General features: G+C 39.7%; 1 protein-coding gene across 24 annotated transcripts in view; it reads left to right on the top strand.

Moving 5' to 3' along the window:
* Window positions 1-22,484, top strand: part of clasp1 (cytoplasmic linker associated protein 1) — a 232,682-nt gene that overhangs the window by 93,405 nt on the left and 116,793 nt on the right. For 22 of the 24 annotated variants that reach the window (XM_062967373.1, XM_062967374.1, XM_062967375.1 and 19 more), the window contains exon 9: window positions 22,253-22,405. In XM_062967373.1, coding sequence (XP_062823443.1) covers window positions 22,253-22,405 — 153 coding nt within the window. Of the gene's footprint in view, window positions 1-4,392; window positions 4,610-18,237; window positions 18,507-22,252; window positions 22,406-22,484 lie in introns of those variants that run through there. The other 2 variants (XM_062967391.1, XM_062967390.1) reach the window with 2 other exon arrangements.

Below are 22,484 nucleotides of genomic sequence, written 5' to 3'. Positions count from 1 at the left end.
AAGATAATCCAGTTCAAAGCACATACTGTGGATTATGTGTCTTGGCATGCTGGGTTTTATAGCTGTGTGGGAGGGACTTCAGTCTACACTGCCATATCATCCAGTTCAAATCCGATAATCTGTATTCTATAGGCAGTGTGGATGAGGCCTAAGTGCACTCTGCCTGTGCCCTGGGTGCTATTTTGGCTGAGGGAATTGCTAGGATACGAAGGGGCGGGGCCTAAAGGGGCGGGGCCTACCTTTCTGAGCCGTTTCTAAAAGGGGAAAACCGCTCTTTCTTGTCTGCTAATTTGGGCTTTATGTTTCTAGGTTTTTCTGTTCGAAAGACATAGACTGGATGACTGTGTCTTTTGTGGCCAAATTTGGTGTGATTTGGTACAATGGTTTTGTTGTTTACTCCATAGTAAAACGGAACATTACATTTTTATATATAGAGAAGATAGATGGGGGATCCTGGAACGAACCCCAGCAGTTTTAGTTTTCTAAGAACTGCACTTGGAAAGAAGAGTACATCTTTTGTAATAAAGAACACTTCATATTCTCTAATGGGATGTTATGAGCCTCAGTAGTTAGATTTCAACAACTATACAGTCATAGAATCATAGAATTGTAGAGTTGGAAGAGACCTCATGGGCCATCCAGTCCAACTCCCTGCAAGAAGCAGGAAAATCACATTCAAAGCACCCCCGACAGATGGCCATCCAGCCTCTGCTTAAAAGTGCCAAAGAAGGAGCCTCCACCACTGTCCGGGGGAAGAGTGTTCCACTGCCGAACAGCTCTCACAGTGAGGAAGTTCTTCCTGATGTTCAGGTGGAATCTCCTTTCCTGTAGTTTGAAGCCATTGTTCCATGTCCTAGTCTGCAGGGCAGCAGAAAACAAGCTTGCTCCCTCCTCCCTATGACTTCCCCTCACATATTTGTTCATGGCTATCATGTCTCCTCTCAGCCTTCTCTTCTGCAGGCTAAACATACCCAGCTCTTTAAGCCGCTCCTCATAGGGCTTGTTCTCCAGATCCTTGATCATTTTAGTCGCCCTCCTATGGACACTTTCCAGCTTGTCAACATCTCCCTTCAACTGCGGTGCCCAGAATTGGACACAGTATTCCAGGTGTGGCCTGACCAAGGCAGAATAGAGGGGGAGCATGACTTCCCTGGATCTAGACGCTATACCCCTATTTATGCAAGCCAAAATCCCATTGGCTTTTTTCGCTGCTGCATCACTTTGTTGGTTCATGTTTAACTTGTTGCCCGCCAGGCATCCCCCATTCTGTATCTTTGCATTTCATTTTTTCTGCCTGTGAACTAGGCAGAAAAAAAGTATTGTTCCCACTGTATAGAGAAGTCTGATGGATGGGAATCATTAGTCCAATAGGAAGCATGTTGGTTTTATGCCAATATTTTTGTTGTGAGAGATACACACACACACACACACACATACATATATAGTATAACCCCATCTGAGTTCATGGAGTAGGTGAACCAACAGTCCTTCTCCCTCCTTTCTTGTCGTGCATCAGCATTTTCTTCAAATAGATCTTAAGAAATACCAACTGTAAGGTTCTTATCTGTGGGGACTTTGTTTTTAAGCTTTAATAGCATTATGAGAAAAATGCCTGTTGGAGGGGGCAAATTGCAACTTGAAGTGGGCTTTACTTTATATAACACGATGTAGGATTTCATCTGGTGGATGTGCTGCTTGTTGCTAGGTTACAAGGAGGTCTTTTCAGTCCCTCATAGCTAGAAAATAGAGCTAAGCTGCCTCTTGGATTTCTTGGTGGTTTTGTGTATTTGTGTGTGTGTGTGTGTGTGTGTGTGTGTGTGTGTGTGTGTGTGTGTGTGTTAATGAACTATCTGTAAGTCTGTGGATGCAGAAATTGCAAGCTTCTTCTTCACCACAGGCTTTTGGAAAACTAATTATTTTTCCACAACTGCTGTTTTTAATTAGTGAAATGCACTTCTGCTATGTTTACATTTCCAAGAAATATATTTTCAAAATGAAAAAAAAATTAAGACAAGCTTGTTGCTGTGGGCATGGTACATAAAATATTAATTGGTTGCAAGATGAAGGAAGTGGGAGCCTTTCAGTATGAGTTACTGTACAGAACTAATACTGTCCTAGTTCTAAGGTTGCTAATCTGTAGTCCTGCGAAAGAGAAGCATGTACAACTTCATATAGTTGTTTAAAACTGGTTTTTGGAACGGTTACAGTGGTACATCCCCAACCTTACAAGAGTTCTCATCATAAAAAGCTTTCCCTCCTATCTTCTGAAGGGCAGAAAGCTGTTGCATTAGCTGCTAGAAAACTTTGCCCCCTGGACTTCCACCATTGACAGTGTTTCTTGGCATCACTGTACACGGAGGATGTTTATATGTTTCATGGTCTGGGCTGGTTGGCTCATACACAAGAATATAGTAAAATATCTGAATAATTTCCCCCTCTTGGCATGCCAGCTTTACTGTTTTGAGTTTTAGAATTGTGCTCATTCGTTTTAAATGAGTCTTAGTTGCCCATGAAGTAGTTCTTGCCATAGGTAGGTGAGGTAGAGGGCAATTATAAAGGATTTCAAATGTAGTCAATAGTGATGTTTAAAAAGCAACTTTCCAAGTCCTTCTAGGTCTACGTAACTTCACTTCACTATCCAGTGTTGTAATTCTGTCATGGGCAGAAATGAAAAGGCGGAGCTAAGTGATTCACCTCTTAAATTGCAAACGGGAAAGTATGAGCAGGCCTGTTTCAGATAGATATCTTAGGCTTCATAAATTATGGTTTATGGTGGCAGGAATCAACATCTGGGATGAGTACTCCTCTCGTGCTTCACTCCTCTTGATTTTCCATCAATTCTGTACCACCTTTGGTACATTATTCTTGGTTTGAGTTCAACAAAAGTTTCCTTGTATGTTCTGAACCATGTATGTTCTGTGTTCGTGTCAGTTTTTGAAGCCCAAAACACGAATACAATGTAATCTCATATCAAAATTGATTGCACTTCTTATAAGCACAGGGGATGCAACCTGTTTGAAATACATGTGAGTTAGCTGTAAAATACAAAAGTACAGAACCTAATCATATTTGCCGCCAGAATCCCTATGGATTGTGGTGAATCCAGCATTGCCTGCCATGAGGCATGGGGAACCTGTTGTCCCACACACCACATTGCCCGAATTACCCCTAACCCTAAACCACAGGGAGAAGTGCCTACCACCTGGCTTCTCCCCATTGTTGCTAATGCAACATGCGGCAGCATATGCCAGTTCCTCTACAGTTTTGCCTCAGAGCCCCACTGGAAGTAGATGTATGTTGCAGGATGGGGGCTGGCAGGCTGTGTGGCAAATCTGTAGAAGAACTGGCATATGCCGCTAAATTTTGGGTAGTCTGAGGTGCGTCAGTTAATTGTCACTCGTGGGGATTGTCACCTGTGGGGATGCCAGATAAATATAGTTGTTTGAAAGATACTATAAAAATAGGCCTAATACTATACCCCATACTATACCATACCATAAACTCTTTATTGGCTTGATATTAATATTGAAATACAGTAATGAAAGCAAATTAAGACAAAAAGACAAACTTAACTGTATGTAACACTGTTTTACTGTATTAAAAGCAGTTTTTATTTAAAATATTGATTCTTCAATTTTTTGCTGGATGGTTGAGATTCGAATTGCTTGAGTTCCAGTTAACTGAGAACCCACTGTAGTTGCAAAATGCACCCAGCACATTTGTTCTCATGTAGAGATACATGGAATAGAATGGAACAAGTAACACAATACAAATGGAATGTGATAGGTCTCTAAAATAAACCAAAGGTAGTTGGCTTGTTTGTCGACATAGATTCTTGTTTGAATATCCACAGATGGATAGGAAGGAGCCAATTCATATGATTTATAGTTATTTCAAAGTGTCTTGGATTGTGATTCAATAGCTGAAAAAAGCATTTTAGTTTAATTTTTATTGTAAAGAAGGAAGGCAACCGTCTAGTCTGGATCTTGTCATGCCTATGAATCAATGTGATACAGCTTAAAGGTTACTGGAGAAAAGGTATTTATGAAAATATGGATGTTAAAACAATAAAAAACTTAATTTGAAATGCATGCTTTCAGTTACATATTTTGACATGGAAAAAAGGAAAATATTGTAATTTCTGAATTCATTATGCTGGTATCTTGATACCCTCATGGAATTTAACAACAGGAAAACATTGGAGCGTAAAAGAATATTGGTGTGCTGTGATCTGTGTCTATTTGAATTGTAGGTCTTTCAGTACTTGGAAATAAATACAGTACAGTCTTGAAATCCCTCTTATTATTCCAGCTAAGTTTCTGTTCAAAGACATGAGAGCTGAGGAAAATATGCTGTGTTTCTGTGAATCCTGTCTGGTACTGAAGAGACTGTGCTAAACAGGACAAGTCTTGCTTCTGTATCTGCAGAGAAGGCTTTTATTTTGGAGGAGAAGAGCCAGTACTCCTTGCGCTGGCTCAAAGAGGGTGGAGAGTTAACTGGTGTTTAAGTTGAGGAGAGATTGCATGCACTTGCACAGGGAAGGACTGTGTTCAGATCCAGTGCTCGGCTTACCTTGCAGGACCACAGCAGATCATGACTGCCAACAAAGGTAGGCATTTTGCTTAAGAAACGATGGAAGGAATGCAAAGTGGGCTACAAATTAGTGAGCACATCTTGTGTCACTGCAATAAAAAGCATTTTCCCCCTGACACTTTGCAAGTGGATTTGCACCCCCCCCCCCCCAGCAACATTGGCATGAGGGGGAGGGGGAAGTTTCTGAAAATAGCATATCTATAGTAGCTGTAGAAGGGAAGTAAAAAGCAAGAAATGGCTCTTTGTGTGAATACAGAAAAGCTCTACTGGAATAAAGTAATGCCATACCAGGGAGCTGAATACCTTATAATTTGTGGGAATGATTTTGGTGTGTTTGCCTGTCTTTTTAAACCAATGTGATGAACTTATCTGGGGAAGGCACTAGAAGCGTAATAGCTTGCTGCAGCCTGTGATATCTATTCAACAGTACAATTCTAAATACGTTTATTTGGAGCTAACCCATAGTCAGTGTGTTAAGATTGCAGTCTCAAGCATAACATTGTTGAGGGATAAATGTATTTGGGATGTTCAAGTGAATGACAGCCAAGAAATATGTAAAAAGGAAGTTTTTCCCTCTGTGGACTTGGAGTTGTGTTTTTTTTTTTCCTTTTCCTGAGCCCAGTTCCATAGTATCAAGACTATGTGTTTTCCTGAGCCCAGTTCCATAGTATCAAGAATATGTGTTAGTTCCTTATCTGTGAAGCTTTCATTTATAATGAAGGCATACAGCTTGCTGATCCCCCCCCCCCCGGGGGGGGCTGTGTTTCATTTCAGAGGCATTCATGTTAGCCATCTTTGGCTTAAGAAGCCAGTGTTTCTGCTGTCTGGTGTCTGCTTCTCCTCCTCATCTTATTTCAGAAGACTGCTGTTTTTTCTCTTGAAACTTGATTTTATTCTTAGTTTGTTCTGCTGCTGGATCAAGATTTGATTCTCCATAACAGATTACAGAGAAGAGGGAAATTGATGTGTTGTGGCTAATAAGTGCTATGTAGCAGAAAACTTTGTTGTGTATCAGTTGCTTTTTCTTATCTGTATTATCTTGCTGGATTCTGCTGTAATGTTTTAGGAGATAAAACTGGAACTTCTGAACCTGATATTTCCTAGTTCTCTGTCACTATAGTTAGTAAAGTTATATGATTGCAGTATCTTAGTCTAGGTGATATTTGATCTGTTCTCCCTTAACTAAATGCAATATAAAAACAATGTGTTGTTTAGAAAATCAGCAAGGAGAATTGTTATAGGAGGGTTGCAGTAATGGCTTACAGCAGTGTTAATAATGCAAAGCAATCTTGCCAGAGAGTCTGATTAACAGTCTGGTAGATAGATTGCTTATACATAATTATGCATAATTTCATACATTACATCAGTTGTTTTATTTAATTCTTGGTATACTGACTGGTGAATTAATACTTAAGGTGAGATTTCATATTATCCAGAATTGGGTTGATATCCTGTTATGTCCAGGTATGATCCAGTGGTTGACCACTGTACAATGGGAGTAACAGCCAAGTTGACAGGATTTATGAGAGGTTATTATTTATTTATTTATTTATTTATTTATTTATTTAATTTACAGTATTTATATTCCGCCCTTCTCACCCCGAAGGGAACTCAGGGCGGATCACATTATAACACACATAGGGCAAACATTTAATGCCCATAAACACATCAAACAGAGACTGAGAGACACACGCAAAGGCAAGTTAACGTTCTTCTGAGGGGATGTTCGATTCTGGCCACAGGGGGAAGCAGCTGCTTCATCATCCACACTGACGGCACTTCCTCATTCCAGGTCGTAAATTAGTTAATCTTGCCTCCCCACTTTATAAGTGGTACCTTATCTCCTACTTGATAGATGCAACTATCTTTCGGGTTGCTAGGTCAGCAACGAGCAGGGGCTATTTTTTATTTTTAATTGACGGGTGCTCACCCCGCCACGGGTTGGCCTCGAACTCATGACCTCATGGTCAGAGTGATTTAAGGCAGCTGCTCAACAGCTGCGCCACAGCCCGGCCCCTTATTGACTACTCTAAGTCAGTTCAATAGTCAGTCTTGCTATAAGTTGTGTTGAGATTGGCAATCGCTCTTTATAATTCAGCCTCGTTAGATTAGAAGAAAAGGATTGAGGAAAGAAGCAGGAAAAGGGGTTGTTTATGTAGTAGTGAGATCTCTGGATCTCCTATACCTCCAAATCTTTATACATACTCATATTTGTAGAAAGGCAAACCTATTCAATTGATATGAAATAAGCACCCAAGAGCACAATAGCTATTTCCATTATTCTTTTCATTTGGTGAGCAACTTCCTGAAGAAAAGTGTTCACTCTGTGTGTGGTAAGTTTTCATGTGATTTGGAACACTGAGGATTCGTGAAAACATGTGTGTCACAGTGTAGAATGGGGGACATACGCAAGTGCGTGCACACACAAACTCAAAGAAAGATCTCCTGCTGTCAATGAATAGAAAATATTTTTCAGGCAATAAATTCCTTTTCCCCTCTCTTCCCCATGCACCTGTCTTTGGCCTAAATCCAGTTTCTAGTCCCATTTGATTTAGACCTACTCCATGGTGTGGAATATACTTAAGTGATGCCTTATTATTTTGCAGTTCATTCAGTGTTTCTCCTCTTCTTGGGACTACCCACTGGCTTGCAGTTTCTGTCCTGTCTTCCACATCTGGTCCGTTCCTTCCTTCCTTCCTTCCTTCCGTCCTTCCTTCCTTCCTTCCTTCCTTCCTTCCTTCCTTCCTTCCTTCCTTCCTTCCTTCCTTCCTTCCTTTTTCTTTCTTTCTTTCTTTCTTTCTTTCTTTCTTTCTTTCTTTCTTTCTTTCTTTCTTTCTTAGCAACGCAGGGGCCCTTTTCTAAGCTTAACTGCTTTGTTGGTGTGGGATATTGACAAAAGTTGCTGCAGCACGTGAGAGCAGACAATCCTACATTTTCCGGCTTCAGCCCACCTTTAACATTGCCGCTTTTATGTCCATTATGTTGGAATGAAAACCAAGGACTCTGGAGAAGAGCTGCAGAGCCTTAGAAGTGTTTTCTCAGCCAATGCTTCATGGCCGAGCCCTAGCAATGCCCCTGGGTCCCAAGACATTCCCTAATTCTTTAATAAGAAATTTCTAGTCTTAGTGATAAGCAGGATATTTTCCTGGATTAAAATTGAAGTCATAAAGATTAGGGATTTTGAAACAGGAAGCATCTTTTTCTCTTCACTTCAGAGCTTGCATAATCTTTATCCTTGTTTTTCTGGTTACATTAATGTAGGTTTCTTGACCCTTGCTGAAAACCTAACCATACTCTGTTAGTTAGGAGGAGATTGATTCATTAACTTTCACAAGCATTTATGGGTATTGTATTGATGACTCCATTGAAACTGGATTGCAGAGCACTGAATTTGTATGTAGATATCAAAAGCAATTAAATATATGTTTTTGCATGGATGTGAAACAAATCCTCACAAGTGCACAGGATGTTGTGCCTGAACTCAATTATCAAAGAATTTCCAGGTCTCCCATTATCTAAGAGTGCACTCTAAGAGACAAGGCTTATCTTGAGCAAAGATGGCTGCCTGCTTCCTCTTTGGACACTGGAGCTCAACTGCTGTCTCTGCCCCCAGAAAGGTGAGATGACCTAGCTGAAACTCTGCCCCTTGAGCACATGGCAGAAGCTCCGCCTCTCAAGCACAGAGCTAAAGTTTCATCCCCTCAAGCACATAGCCTTAAACATAAGATCTTAAGCAGAACGACCACAAAGCCTTAACAACACACTCACCACCTTAAAAACTAGTACCCAGCCTTTAAACAACAATAGACAAACAAACCCCAGCTTTCTGGTGCACTCTAAGAGACAAGGCTTACCTTGAGCTAAGAAGGCTACCTGCTTCCTCTTCGACTGTTGAGCTCAATTGTGCTTTAGGTTTGTCTTATAACAGGTTACTTAAGTTAGAATCCATCTTGAAAATGAAAGAGAGGGACCTGTTTCTTCTCCAATTACAGTCAGCATCTCACCCACCAAAGATTTAAAAGAGAGTAAATTGCCAAAGAAAAAAAAGGCCAGGTTTTTCCAAAATCTCATACTGGACTTTAAACCCAGGATAGAAAATGTGTAACGCTGCATATTTGGATTCTAATTCTCATGGTTCTTCACCATTGCCTATTCCAGCTAAGAGTGATAGACACCTCAACCCGCTTCTGGAAGACATTCCACATCTGGATGGCCACACAGGGTCTTACTCAAGTCATAGGGATTCACTTGTTTGAAGTAAGATCCAAATCTGACTGTAAGCCAGAGTGCATGTGCTCATCTTACTGTATATTCAGAATAATTATTTTGTGGAGAATAGCTGCAGTCTCTCTGATTATGTTTCTGCATTTAGGCCTTCTTAATTATGCATAATTATTAGCACATCAGCTGTTCTTTGCTATGTTGTGATTTGGAGCAGATCCTTAGTCCAAAATAAACTATGGTCTACTGTATTTCTAAAAATAGAACTAAATAGAAAACACTGTCCAATGGTTCCCCTTTTTTGCATCATACTGTCCTGTCAAAGGACTTTTTTTGTTATATTTGTTTCAGCAGTATGAATCTCTTCCTTGTTTACTTCCCAAAGACAAACAACTGCCTTGCTCTATTTGCATGTATAACGTCTAGTTAGTTCACAGTAATGAAGGGTTTTTAGAGAGGAACATTTCCAATGAATTTATTTTTCTTCTTTCCCTATTGACCTTTCCTGAAATATTGGACAGCCACTATCCCTTTGTTTTATATAACAAAAGTGTCCTCCTCTGTGCAGTATAATATTTGACTAATATAACACTGTTAAAAATGGAAGGCTTTGGATCTTGCATGTTATCTTTTTTAATTCTTGTGGATAAATTCTGATTTCATTTTAATGGGACTAGATTGAGGATTACTTCTAAACTTCTTGATCATTCATTTCCTGGGGGATTAACTAATACTGGAAGCCTAAAGTACAAAATAAAGAGCTTGTACCTCCACTTCAGGATATTTCATCATGATTTGTGGCACCGGTTATAAGTTACAAGAAGTAATAGTGTTCCAAGGAAGTTCAGTTAATTGTAATTGTTCAGAAACCAAACTAGAAATTAGTTCTGTGTTTCTAAGATGAGTTTGAGTTTGTATTTGTTAAGCAGCAATCATAGCTGAGTGCATCTACACTGTAGAATTAATGCAGTTTGACATTACTTTAACTGACATGGCTCAATACTATGGAATCATGAGAGTTGCAGTTTTACAAAATCTTTAACATTCTCTGCCTTAGAGGGCAGATTCTATAACATTGAGCCATGGCAGTTAAAAGGGTATCAACCTGCATTAATTCGACAGTGGATATGCATCTCTATATTTTATGATATTCCTAATTCCTTCACAGGTGCCCTTCCAAGCCTTAATTTTTTCTGATTTCCTAAGTATCGTTTCCATTTTAATTTGATGTTGAGCCGAGATATGGAAAATCTTTGACGTCGTCATCATCTGCTTGGGGAGAATTAACAATGCAGTGGCAAATTTGCTATATAGGAATACCATAGGTCAGAGTATTCCTGAAAGTAAACAATATCACCTGTGTTTCAAAGAGCCCATTCCATTTGAGTTTGTACACATGTGTTCGTCATGTTAAACATGGCTGGTTGATGACACACATATTGTCAAGAAACCACCCATGTTTTATATAAGGAACAGTCAATTGTGAAAGTTGCCACTTCATGGAAATCACGGTGACAAAGGATTTAACAAATTGCAGGGAGGGATTAGCAACAAGGCCATCATTTGACAATTATCAAGTATTAATGCCAAGTAATACCACTTCATTTTGCCATATTTTGAATTGCTCAGCCCCAGTTTATTTCCTGCTATGCCTCTGTTAGCCTAGTGGTTCTCAAAGTGTGCTCTGCTGAGCCCTTAGCCTCTGCAAAGTATACCGAGGGGCTACATTGTTTCCCCCTCCTCCTCCCCTCCAAGCTTTTCTTCCTCTTTCCTTCTACTCCCTCTCCCCTCCCCCCTTGTTGCCACCAAAAGCACTTTTCTCTCAGCCCTTTCATTGCTAGAAGTCTTTTTTTTCTCACCTTCATCGCCACCAGGATCCTTTCCCTCACATTTTCCTTGCTTCCAAAAACCTATTTCCTTTCCACTGCTCAGGGGGTGCTTTGACTGCGCTTTTCCTGCATGGCAGAAGGGGATTGGACAGAATGGCTCTTTGGGTCGTTCCTATTATTTTTACTGTTGTTGTTGTTGTTGTTGTTGTTGTTGTTGTTGTTGTTACAAAGGCTGAATGGCCATCTGTTGGGGGTGCTTTGATTGTGCTTTTCCTGCATGGTAGAAGGGGGGTTGGACTGGATGTCCCCTGGGGTCTTCTACTGAAATGCTGTTAAGTTTATGTTAGTTAAAATTGTTCTTCATTTTAAATATTGTATTGTTTTTTCTTCCCTTTTTTGCACTACAAATGAGATATGTGCAGTGTGCATAGGAATTAGTTCATTTTTTTTCCCAGTTAGTTCACACAAACACTCTCCATCCATCTACCAATGTCCCAGCCTGTCTGGCAAATTTTAAAACATAATGCATCAAAAAGTTTGCTCATGCCTGAATAAATATAATATAATATAATACTGTATAAACATGGGGCTCCATGAGAAACTTTTGCTTCAAAAAGGGCTCCCCTGGTCTAGCCCTATAGTGATGATGGCACAGGAACTAGCTGCTCCATAGGATGCAGTGCTATAGTCACATTGCATAAATAAGTTGTCCTCAGACTTTGATTCTCTAGAACAGCGGTTCTCAACTTGTGGATACCCATGTGTTTTGGCCTACAACTCCCAGAAATCCCAGACAGTTTATCAGCTGTTAGGATTTCTGGGAGTTGAAGGCCAAAACATCTGGGGACCCACAGGTTGAGAACCACTGCTCTAGGAGTTTTGGACTTCTCCTCCCAGGATTCCTAACCATTGGCTGATGGTCAGGGATGCCAGGAGATGCCAGTTAAGGATGTTGTCTTTTACAGCCACAGTTTCTCATTACTCTGGAGCTTGAGTGAGCAAGAGAGCCATGAACACACAGAAGTTTCTTGGAGGGGTGAAAGGGAAATTCAACCAATGTATCACAAGTTCATTATGGTACTGCACATGGTGCTTGGCTATTTTTTTTTCATAAAATGTCCATAATTTTTTGTCTGTTTTTCCATCCATGTGAGTTGTTCCTTCTCCAGAAGTATACAATTGCATTTACAAAGCTCTACTCTTGTTTTCCTTGTTACAAACAGTACTCTTACTCTTACTGATACAAAGCATAATTAGACCAATTCTCTCTCTTGTGCCCCCATCTTGTGAATCATTCAAACCTTTTGTGTTTGGGAAGTGGTGGGGTTTATCTTGAATGAGAAGCCTCCTAGTATCAGGCCTTCCTTCCAGTGGTGCCACTGGATGTGTCCTGGGACAAAATGTCAAATGGAGTAAGCTCTTGACATCAAGCCAGTATACCATGTCAGCTGAGAATGTGAACCCGAACAAGCTCCCAAATCCTCTAGCACAAACAGATTTTCTATGAAAACCATCTATCTATTTGTTAATAAACAAGTTCATACAGTGATCTAACTAATATGGAAAACAATACGGGAAGTCTATATGAAGGAAGTTGAAATAATAGCTACCATTCATGGAGTGATACTGGTAATTATTGTGCAACATATAGAATCAGAATCATGGAGTTGGAAGAGACTTCATGGGCCATCCATTCCAACCCCCTGCCAAAAAACAGGAAAATCACATTCAAAACACCCCCTACAGATGGCCATCCAGCCTCTGTTTAAAAGCCTCCAATGAAAGAGCCTCCACCACACTCTGGGGCAGAGAGTTCCACTGATGAATAGCTCTCACATTGAGGAAGTTCTTCCTAATGTTGAGGTGGAATCTCCTTTCCTGTAGTTTGAAGTCGTTGTTCCGTGTCCTAGTCTCCAGAGCAACAGAAAACAAGCTTGCTCCCTCCTCCCTATGACTTTCCCTTACATATTTATACATGGCCCTCATCATGTCTCCCCTCAGCCTTCTCTTTTGCAGGTTAAACATGCCCAGCTCTTTAAGCAGCTCCTTATAGGGCTTGTTTTTTAATGCCTTAAATGTTTTGCAATGTTTTTAATAATATTGTTGCTTAATTGTCTTTTGGAAATCAATAATAATAAAATAATAAAACTTCATTTTTAACCCACCCTCTCTCCCCGGAGGGACTTAGGGCAGCTTCCAAATAATAAAATTAATATTTTAGCACAATCAAGAAACAGACCAAAGATATTTATCCTTGATTTAGAAGATGGTTATGAGCAATAAAAGCTATCCTCAGACTTCGTGGTTCCCATTATTATTATGATTATTTTATTTCTATCCCACTTTTTCTCTCTTAAAAGACACTCAAAGCGACTCACAATAAAACCAATTAAAAACAATACAGTTGAAACATAAAAGACAGTGCTCCTTGCAGGAAAGTTTTAATAGCATTTCCGTCAGGGCATCTGAAACAAAGCACTATATTTAAGATAGAAAAACATGCATTTAAGGGGGAATGCAAATTTATAAGCTTTAAAAAGCAGTTCAGAAGTGTGCTAGAATTAAAAAGTAAAGAATTAAGTCAGTTTCAAAGTTGTCCCTATCCTTCTGACTTTTGTGTGTGGTCATTTAGATAAGTGTTTCTTTTTGCTATCAATAATTTAGCAAAATATTGCCACTTTTTTATTTGGTCTGAAACCAAGTAATTAAGACTATGAGTGCAAATGAACACACCATGAGATTTCCTACAGCAAAATATATCAAGAGCCAGTACATTTTCATTAACGTCACTCTGTGAAAATAGCACACAAGTTACAGGTCTTGTGGCGCAGGTATGGATTGGGATTTTATTTAACAGCTTAGCCGTAGGGTGAAATTATAAACAAATTTAATGATCCATATGACAGGGCGTAGGGTTGAACTGGTTGGCTAGTGACCTTCTCCTGCCTATTCTTCATAGCCTTCAAATCTGGATAGTTTAATTTTAAGTCTGTGGTGTTAAGGAAGTCCTGTCAACGAATGAGCTACATTTCTGCTAACCAGATCTTGGATCCAGTACTTATAATTGAGACATGAAGTATCCACAAGATACAGGTATCTGTAGACTTTGAGTTTTGCAGAAGTAGCAAAAACCAAACAACACCCTTCCTATCCCTAAAGGGGAGAAGAGAAAACCTCAATCAGGCCAGTGGGGAATTTGAGTAGGTTAAGCTTCTGTGGAATGCCTTCTGACTGTTGGGAAACATTTGCACAAAGGAGCATGGGTCTTTCTGTTTTTGTGATGTTGTGGAATTGTCTCTTCATATTTTAAAGCATTTTGTCAGCTTTCTGGCTTTGAATGCATGGGCCACACAGCTTGCCACTATCATTCTAAGTCTGGTTCTTATTTTATTCTTGTTTCATTCTAAATTGCATTTGTATTACATTTCCATTGCTATCCTTATATTGTATATGGCATCTGATACTGTTTATGTTTGTAGACCCACATAATAGAAATATTCTTAGATAAAGATATACAACAGAAAAAAACCAACATCTGCAAGACTCAGAGGCCTGATTTTCCATCACTTTAGAAAAACACAGCAGTAATGAATATCTGGCATGAGAAATATTCTAGCTGTGGAAGAGGGAGAGTTCAGCATCTGCCCAAGCCTACTGCTGTTTCTTTGTCATGTGGAGATTTCTTTTTGAAGTTCTTGAACAAGCTACTAGCAGCATCTAACTGCTGACTCTGCCTGCTGTGTTTTGTTTTGTTTTTGCTTCTGTAGAGTTGTGTATAAAATTTATGCCATTTCTGCTTCTGTTTAAATCTAGCTGTTAATTTGCAATGAAAACTTACAGATGACAGCATCATCTGGGAGCTCCTCATTACAGCACAGAAATATTCAACTGATAGTGGAATAATTATGGTTGTGATGGTGTTTTCCTGTGTTACTGCTGTTTTATGCCAGCAAATTGTCTTCACCAATAAACCTTTGATCAGTGAATGCACTATTTGCCCTGAATCCAAATTATGAGTCTCAATTAGAATAGATCCATGGAACCAATAGAACTTAGATAAATGTTGATTTGTCAAGTTCCCATTGATTCATTATGCCTACTTTAGGTGAGACTAAGAACTGGATTTAGGTCCGCAGGTTTTAGGCCAGGTGGTATATCTGAGTTCTTTTTTGAGTATTTTTGAAGATAAAACATGTGCAAAGACAACTAATACTAGTTATTCTAACTTTTATAATCCTCATTTGAGGAATTACACCATTTATATAGTTTGGGTGCTGGAGTTAGAGAAAGAACGCCAGTGGTCAGCACATTACTTTTTTAAAAAGTATAGTTGATTGTGAATGTATAACCTGGTCAGTAGCATTGGATGGGAGGTGAACATAATGTGTTTTTCCAACAAGTTTTTCAAACCATTACCAGAGCCAGTATAGCATGTATTTCCTAACCCAGTGAAGCCATTGGAATGACTTGAACAATGGTTGGTTAAATAGCTTATTCAAACAGAATCAAAATATGTTATCGAAGGCTTTCATGGCCGGGATCACAGGGTTGTTGTATGTTTTCCGGGCTGTATGGCCATGTTCCAGAAGTATTCTCTCCTGACGTTTTGCCGACATCTATGGCAGGCATCCTCAGAGGTTGTGAGATCCTCTGAGGATGCCTGCCATAGATGTCGACGAAACGTCAGGAGATAATACTTCTGGAACATGGCCATACAACCCAGAAAACATACAACAACCCAGAATCAAAATACCTGGATTGAAGAAAGCAAATACGTTTTAGAATGCTAGAAGTGACACGATTGGAGCAGAATAACACTACTGAGCTGAGCTGATGTTTTGTTTACTTCTTTTTTTCCAGTTTTTGGGCATTTGTGTTATATTGTCAAATAACTATATAAAGCTTTTATTTATTTTGTATCAAAATCATTGCATAAATTAGTATATAAGTGACAAAAATAGGAGGAGCGCAAGCGACTAAATATCTTTTGACCAAAAACGGGCAACAGTGACTGCATTGTCTGTAATCTCAAACAGTTCTTCTCTGTACATGAGACAGGACATTGCGGACAAGCATACATTTGCGGAGTTGTCTGTTCTACTCCACAGTTGCACAAGGTGGAGGATTCTCTTAGGTAGTCCCATTTTGCCATGTTGTCTTTTGAACTGCCCACTCCACTTCTGAATCTGTTCAGGGGCTTTGAAGTTGCCCATTCTTGGTTTGCCCCTGGAGGCAGACCCTCGTGGGGGGCCATCCTATTGAGATTTCCTGGTTTAGCTGGCCAGAGGGATACTCTTGCTGGGAACGTTAAGAGGAGTGATGGTTTTTAAGAAGCTTTTTCTTGATTTGAATCTACTGGGGGGAGGCGGATAGCCAAGCAGAGGATGGCTTTCACAGTTCAACCTTATTTCTCTCACAGTTAGCAGCTACTTCCTGTCGCACATCAGAAGGCAATGCCAAAAAGCCTTGCTTTTAAACTATAAAGCTGGGTGGGTGAGAATAGATCTTGTGGCATCTATATGACACATGGGTTCATCTCATCCCCAGTGAGGGACAAGGCCACCTAACAAGATTTTAGCCAAAGTTGGCGAATGCTCCTGAGTTTTGGGTTATTTTTGCTGAAACTCTGAACTGATTCAGTGGTTTGTCAACTACTCTGTACAATTCTGAACAGTTCTTATTATCTATACTGCTAATATATGTGGATCTCAAAAGATATTACATCTGTCACATTTGAGATTCCTGTGTTGTTACTGTGTTTGGATAGAATAAAAAAGGACTAATGAAGCCTTACCTGTGAACCCTGTTATGCCGAGCTGGTCTCGGTTTATTTATTGTCTGCAGGTTCCCTTGAGCTTCAGTAAATGAAAAATTCACTAACTGATGTTTCTTAGCAACAAGAACTAAAGCACTTGGCTTTTGCTGTCTATCCCAAGCAACCCCATTGAGTTTCAGCTCAGGGTTTGCTCTCACATAGACCTGAATGCAATATTCTTTGTTCTTAAATGTGATAGATTTGATGGGCAAATGTACATTTAATATCTCTGTGTGTACAAAATTAACCAAGGCACATGTTTCCATATTCTTCCTGATACTGAAGTCTCTGCAAACACTAACTTCAGAATGGCTCTCTGATGATATGGAATACAAGTGGAAATGATTTATCTATATAGAATATATAGAAACTATGAATAATCAGGTTCCTATCCCAGTGTGTTTTCAAGGGACTAAAGAAGCTGGGTACATTCATCCAATAAAGCAAAGAAGTCAGAAAATCTTAGAGAAAAGAAGGTTTTATAAAAACCTTTGTACAAAGCATAAATAAATGTGCGTAGAGCCACTTGTTGTTTACAGCACCTGGAAGTCAGTTAAGGGCTGAATAAACTATAACATTTGAAAAACAGAACTTACTGCATAAAGATATTTTTAGTATTCTGGTAACTTAGGCAGGAATGGCCTAAATACCACATCCCTAAGATACCAGATCCCATCTGATCTTGGAAGCTAAGCAGCGTCATCTCAGATTAGTAATTAAGTGCAAGATTGTCAATGAATACCAAGTGCTGTGGACTATATTTTAGAAAAAGGTACCAATGCTGTTCTGGGAGCCATCAACTGCTATTCTGTAGCAAGTTTCCAGGAAAAAAAACCAGTTGTATTCTCTAAGAAAAAAAATGGTTCACATTAGAAAAACATTGCTGGTCTTCCACATCAGATATCTCAAGAACATTGGTCTTCTGTGTATTGAGGCAGGGGAGTGGAGATGAAATAGTAATTTCAGAGCAGAAGAGGCAATTTTTAATGCATGAAATTTTGATTTCAGAAATGTATGTAATATGCTGCTAATGGTGTGGCCTGGTGCAGTACTCATTTTAATGTCTCAAACAGTGTTCTGCTACGAGGCATAATGGTTTGCTTTGGCCAGTCTTGCTTCAGAGTACCTCATGGGATGGTTATAAGCTAAGGCCTGATGTTTTTTACACTGCAGTAGAGAAGATCAATAATAAACAGAGTTCTTTGTTGAGTACATAGTCTCTTAATAGCCTCAGTATATTTATCTCAAAATTTGATGAAAACCATTTATCTACTTCATTGGAGGCTTTTTTGAATAAGGTGTCTTCTATGGGTTTGGTAAAATTCTGACATTGCTTTTTAGCAAGGCCAATTTCCTTCTGGTTTTGTGGAAAAAATGGTGTATAAATGAAGAGGACAGGGATAATAATAACAATAGCAAAAATGTACCTGCACTTGCTCCAAGTTACATACAAATTCATCATAAGAACAAACCTACAGAACCTATATTGTTCCTAACCCAGGGACTGCCTGTATATATTTTAGTAGAGTATTAACATTTGCCATTATGTATATTCATGAATTCCTGGAATAGCAGCTGTTACTTCTGCTCTTATATCTGACACAGATGTGATGTAGTTAGCCTTTAAAATGAATAATGACAAATGCATTTGTCATGTACAAATGATGACAGCTGTTGTGAGATGCTCACATTCGAATTTCCCCAAGGGATGCACTTGGGCTGCTTCCTCTTCTGAATCAAACTGGCTATAGTGAGGTTGCCTGCTGGAATTGTTTGTATATACCAGTCTATTTTACTCCTTGGAATGATCTGACATCTACTGGGATTTCTTGTTGGATATACTGGGTTCTCTCGTCAGAGGTACCGAAACAGTGCTGGAGCCTGGGCTGTTTGACTGTGTGTGTGAAGACAGCAGGCTTAATGAATACGGCATGGATTGATTATGTCCTGGAAGCTGCAGCAGGTTGTGAGACGGCATCATATCTAGACTTGCGATGGAAAATATGAAGGAATGTTGAGAAAGCTAATTTGCAAAAGGATATGTACTTGTAAGCAAACTTCATGATTGTTCTCTTTATTTAGAGAAGGTGGAAGGGGGTTTTTTTTTTGGAGGAAAACATTTCTTTTTTCTTTAACTGACAGCAATAAGCAGACAAAGGCCTCTTTATGGAGGACATGTGCTGGCATATTGCTAGTCGTCATTCATAAATGAGCTTTGGGTCACAGAATGGAAGCATCAGCAATGATAGATAATTGCTAAATACATTGAACAGTGTGCTGGTTTGATAGTTATATAGTGAAGTCAGTAGAGGTAAAGGAGATTAGGATTTCGCTTTTTAAAATGTAAAGCCAACATGCAGAATTTAATCCTTCCCGAAAAACTTGTTTTATTGGAATACATAGCAGCCTTCCTTTACTGTGTGTGTTTGGTTGTTTGCTTCACATTTCCTGAAATCCAGGTTCAGATTTTATCCTTTCCTTTGTTTCTCTTTCTGATCTGCCCACGTGCTATGTGAAAGCTAAGCATCTTGAACCAGAATGTGTTGACTTGGAAAGAATAAAGTGGTAATGTGAAAAAACACTGCTAGTTTATTCAGGTTATTTATTTGAGTGATACAGTTTTGACAGAGAAATATCTTTTTGTAACTTTCAATAATGTAGAAGTATCTTTTTGTAATTCTTCCGTAGAACACTCAGTCTTTGTACCTAATGCTTGTGACAGCTAGCAATTTTTTTGAAATGTTATTTAAAAGCAATGTCTTTTTGTAATATCACAAAAACAAATTATGCATCTTGGGAGGAAAACACTGGAAATTGTGTTCTTTTAGTTTAATGCTGCATGGCATAGAAAGCCACGCCCTTGATCATGTACATCTTAGAGTACATCTCCAAGGAGAAAGCAAAAATCTCTTTTTATGTCAAGTAAAGGTCTTTTCCTTTGACAATATCTGCGTTTTCTCATTGCAACAGTAAAAAGAACATTTTCTAGCATGATATTGATTATTATTAAGTTACTAGCTGTGCCCTGCGACGCGTTGCTGTGCCCAATTGGGATTGCAGTGAATAGCCTCGCTGTTTCAAAGTCTGGCCGCTTTGTATATAGGGGCCTCCTTCCTTGGATTGGTTGAATGGGATGGAATGGCCTGATGGCTTCAAAACCTGAAGGTTTTCCATCTAGGGGAAATGTTGGTTGGGCAGGTTGAAGAGCAGTCTTGCTGCTTTTAATTTTGGGCGCTTTCTACCTTGTGGAATTCTTGGTTGGGCAGGTCGAATAGCAATGAATAGTCTCAGTGGAGCAAGTATGAATGCTGCAATTAGTTAGCTTGATTAGTATTGAATGACCTTGCAGCTTCCAAGGCTGGGTGCTTCCTGCCTGAGGGAATCCTTTGTTGGGAGGTGTTAGCTGGGCCTGATTGTTTCCTGTCTGGAATTCCCCTGTTTTGTGAGTGTTATTTAGTGTTGTGATTTTAGAGATTATATTGTTCTGTATTCTTATTAGACCACAGTAATTATTAGATATTATGTGCTTGAGGTCCCTTGTAGACAACTGTTTAAAATACACAATGAAGTGGATTTTACTTTTTGCTGTGGCATAGGAGGGAGCCTGGCTTTGAAGGTGCAAGGGTGTTCAGTGTTAATTAAGGTGGGACAGAAAGGGGTTGATATACGTATTTGTGGAATGTCCATGGTGGTAGAAAGAACTCTTGTCTGCTTGAGGCAGGTGTGTATGTTGCTATGGAGTGGCTTGATTAGTATTGAATAGCCTTGGAGCTTTAAGGTCTGTGTGGTTACTACCTAGAAGAATCCTTTTTTGGGAGGTGTTAGCTGGTTGTGATTGTTTCTTGTCTGGAATGCCTGTTTTGTGCCCTCCCGGTGTTTTGGACTTCAACTCCCCCAATTCCTAACAGCCTCAACAGCCTTCCTTTTCCCCCCTGGGTTTGAGGTTATTGGGAATTGTCGAAGTTGGAGTTCAAAACACCTGGAGGGAGGGCCCAAGTTGCCCCATGCCTGTTGTAGATGAACCCTGGTTGTTCCTCCTGCCAAAACGGAGGCAGGGGATCTTTTAGGAGGGAGAGCCAGTGCCCTTCTGCCTCCTTCCCCGGGGTGTCGGGGGTGGTTGGGTCCACCTCTGGTGAAGGGAGAGAGGCCTTGGAGGGGGGCCTTTCTTTCTCACCCGGACGGAGACTCCAAGGAGGGTGAGAGAAGAAAGTAACAGAGCGACCTGGGCACAACTTTGCTGCCTTGTCTCGTGAGGGAAAGGGGCAGGCAGGGATTTGTCTTTCCTTCTTTTTCCTCCTCCTCCTCCTGGGAAGAAGGGGCGACTGGCCAGGTAGTGCGTCCTTCGCCTTTCGTAACCTCCGTGCAGGCGCAGCCGAAGGACTCACCTATGTAGGCACAACTTTGGGAGGAAAGTGGGCGAGGCCTGCCGTGCATCATGTGATGCTGCATGGCAGGCCCTGTCCTTGCTGCAAAGCAGCAAAATTGGGCAAAAATGCCTGTGTGAAGAGGTTGTAGAATAGAAATACTAACCTACCCTTAATAATTACAACACTAAATCTAATGTTATTAGGTCTCGCTGTCTGTAGTAAGACTGAGTAATGCTGTGAGTAAGGCTGTGAGTACCTTGCTATGAAAGCCTAACACAGAGATTTCATTGTGAATACACAATACAAAATTTTGCCCCTTCATGTTGCTAACAATTAACAAAAGCCTTTCAGAGCCTGAGGGAATGGTTTTGTTCATAACTCTGAGTGATCCTAAGCATCTCTTGGTCTTAATCCGTAGTTAGAAAGTGTTTTCTGTCAGATAAACCTTCAGGGAAATGGCAAGCAAAATTACAATGCCTTAAGCAAATAAAATAATGTAAAATACTATAGATACTAAAAATGTCTTAAAATTAAACATTAGAGAGATAACTCTGAATGTTTGTCAAAGGATTTATAATAATTTTTCTGAAATCCATCTTAAACCTGCTTCGTAGAGATGGAATTATTTGATAATTTTCTTCTTAGAGGAAGCAATTAGTACTTTTAGCAAATTTCCATTCACCGCAAAAAAAGTCTTCAAAAACCATGCAATGTTTGAAGAGTATTCCCTGTTATTCTGCACAAAATTAACTCTTGGTAGCTTTATACAGAAACCAGAATTTTCTGTGCAGAATATAATATTTTCCGTGCAAAAATACCAACATTATTTTCTGCACAGAAAATGCGTGTGTAGACTATGTATTCTCAACACACTAGAACCTCATTTTTGGAACATTAAAAAAAATACTTCCGTCTCTACACCCTAAGGGGGAGGGTGGAAACTTCATCTATATGTTCTCATAACTGAAAATGATTGGTTCTGAGCATAATTAGGGCCCATGTACTTGGGCCACATATTGCAAAAATGGGAGGGAATTCCCTCTGTGGCATTTACATGGATCCATCTCATTCCCATTTTGTGGGGCAAACTCATTGAAAATAGGTATAGGCTCTGCATTAGGTAAATTCTAACCATTGTAATCCAAAAAAGGAACTTTCCTAACCTTTCCTTATACATTGTGAACTTATTTAATCAGTGTTTGATAAACAAAGCTACATATGAGTCTTCTCTTGCCTGTCAAGGAAATATCAGTGAAATAATATTGTTTAATCTCTATTTTGGAAATTAATAGGTTCATAGAATGGACAATTGGGAATTCTGTTTGTTCCTAAACTAAGCAAGTTTTCCTTTCTTCTGAGAAATTTGTTTCAAAACAGGTGGTAACTCTCAACAAATCTCTGAATTGCATCCTGTGCATCTTTTTCAGATAAAATTTTTGATGATGATGACTCTGTGGATGGGAACAGGCCTTCCTCAGCCAGCTCCTCAACGTCTTCAAAGGCCCCTTCATCTGTGCGAAAAGGTGGGGTGGGGACTGTCCGCAGGGTTGGAACAGCAGCTGTAGTCTCAAAGGCTCCAGGTAGGTCAGGCCATTAAATATCACAAGTTTGGCCCAAAGTCTGTCGTCATATTTTTATTGTCATTTTGTTTTTGTAATT

The sequence above is a fragment of the Anolis carolinensis genome, chromosome 1 (assembly GCF_035594765.1).
Source record: "Anolis carolinensis isolate JA03-04 chromosome 1, rAnoCar3.1.pri, whole genome shotgun sequence".
Classification (NCBI taxonomy): domain Eukaryota; kingdom Metazoa; phylum Chordata; class Lepidosauria; order Squamata; family Dactyloidae; genus Anolis; species Anolis carolinensis.
The sequence above is the reverse complement of the archived record's forward strand: the minus strand, read 5'-3'. Positions and strand labels throughout refer to the sequence as shown.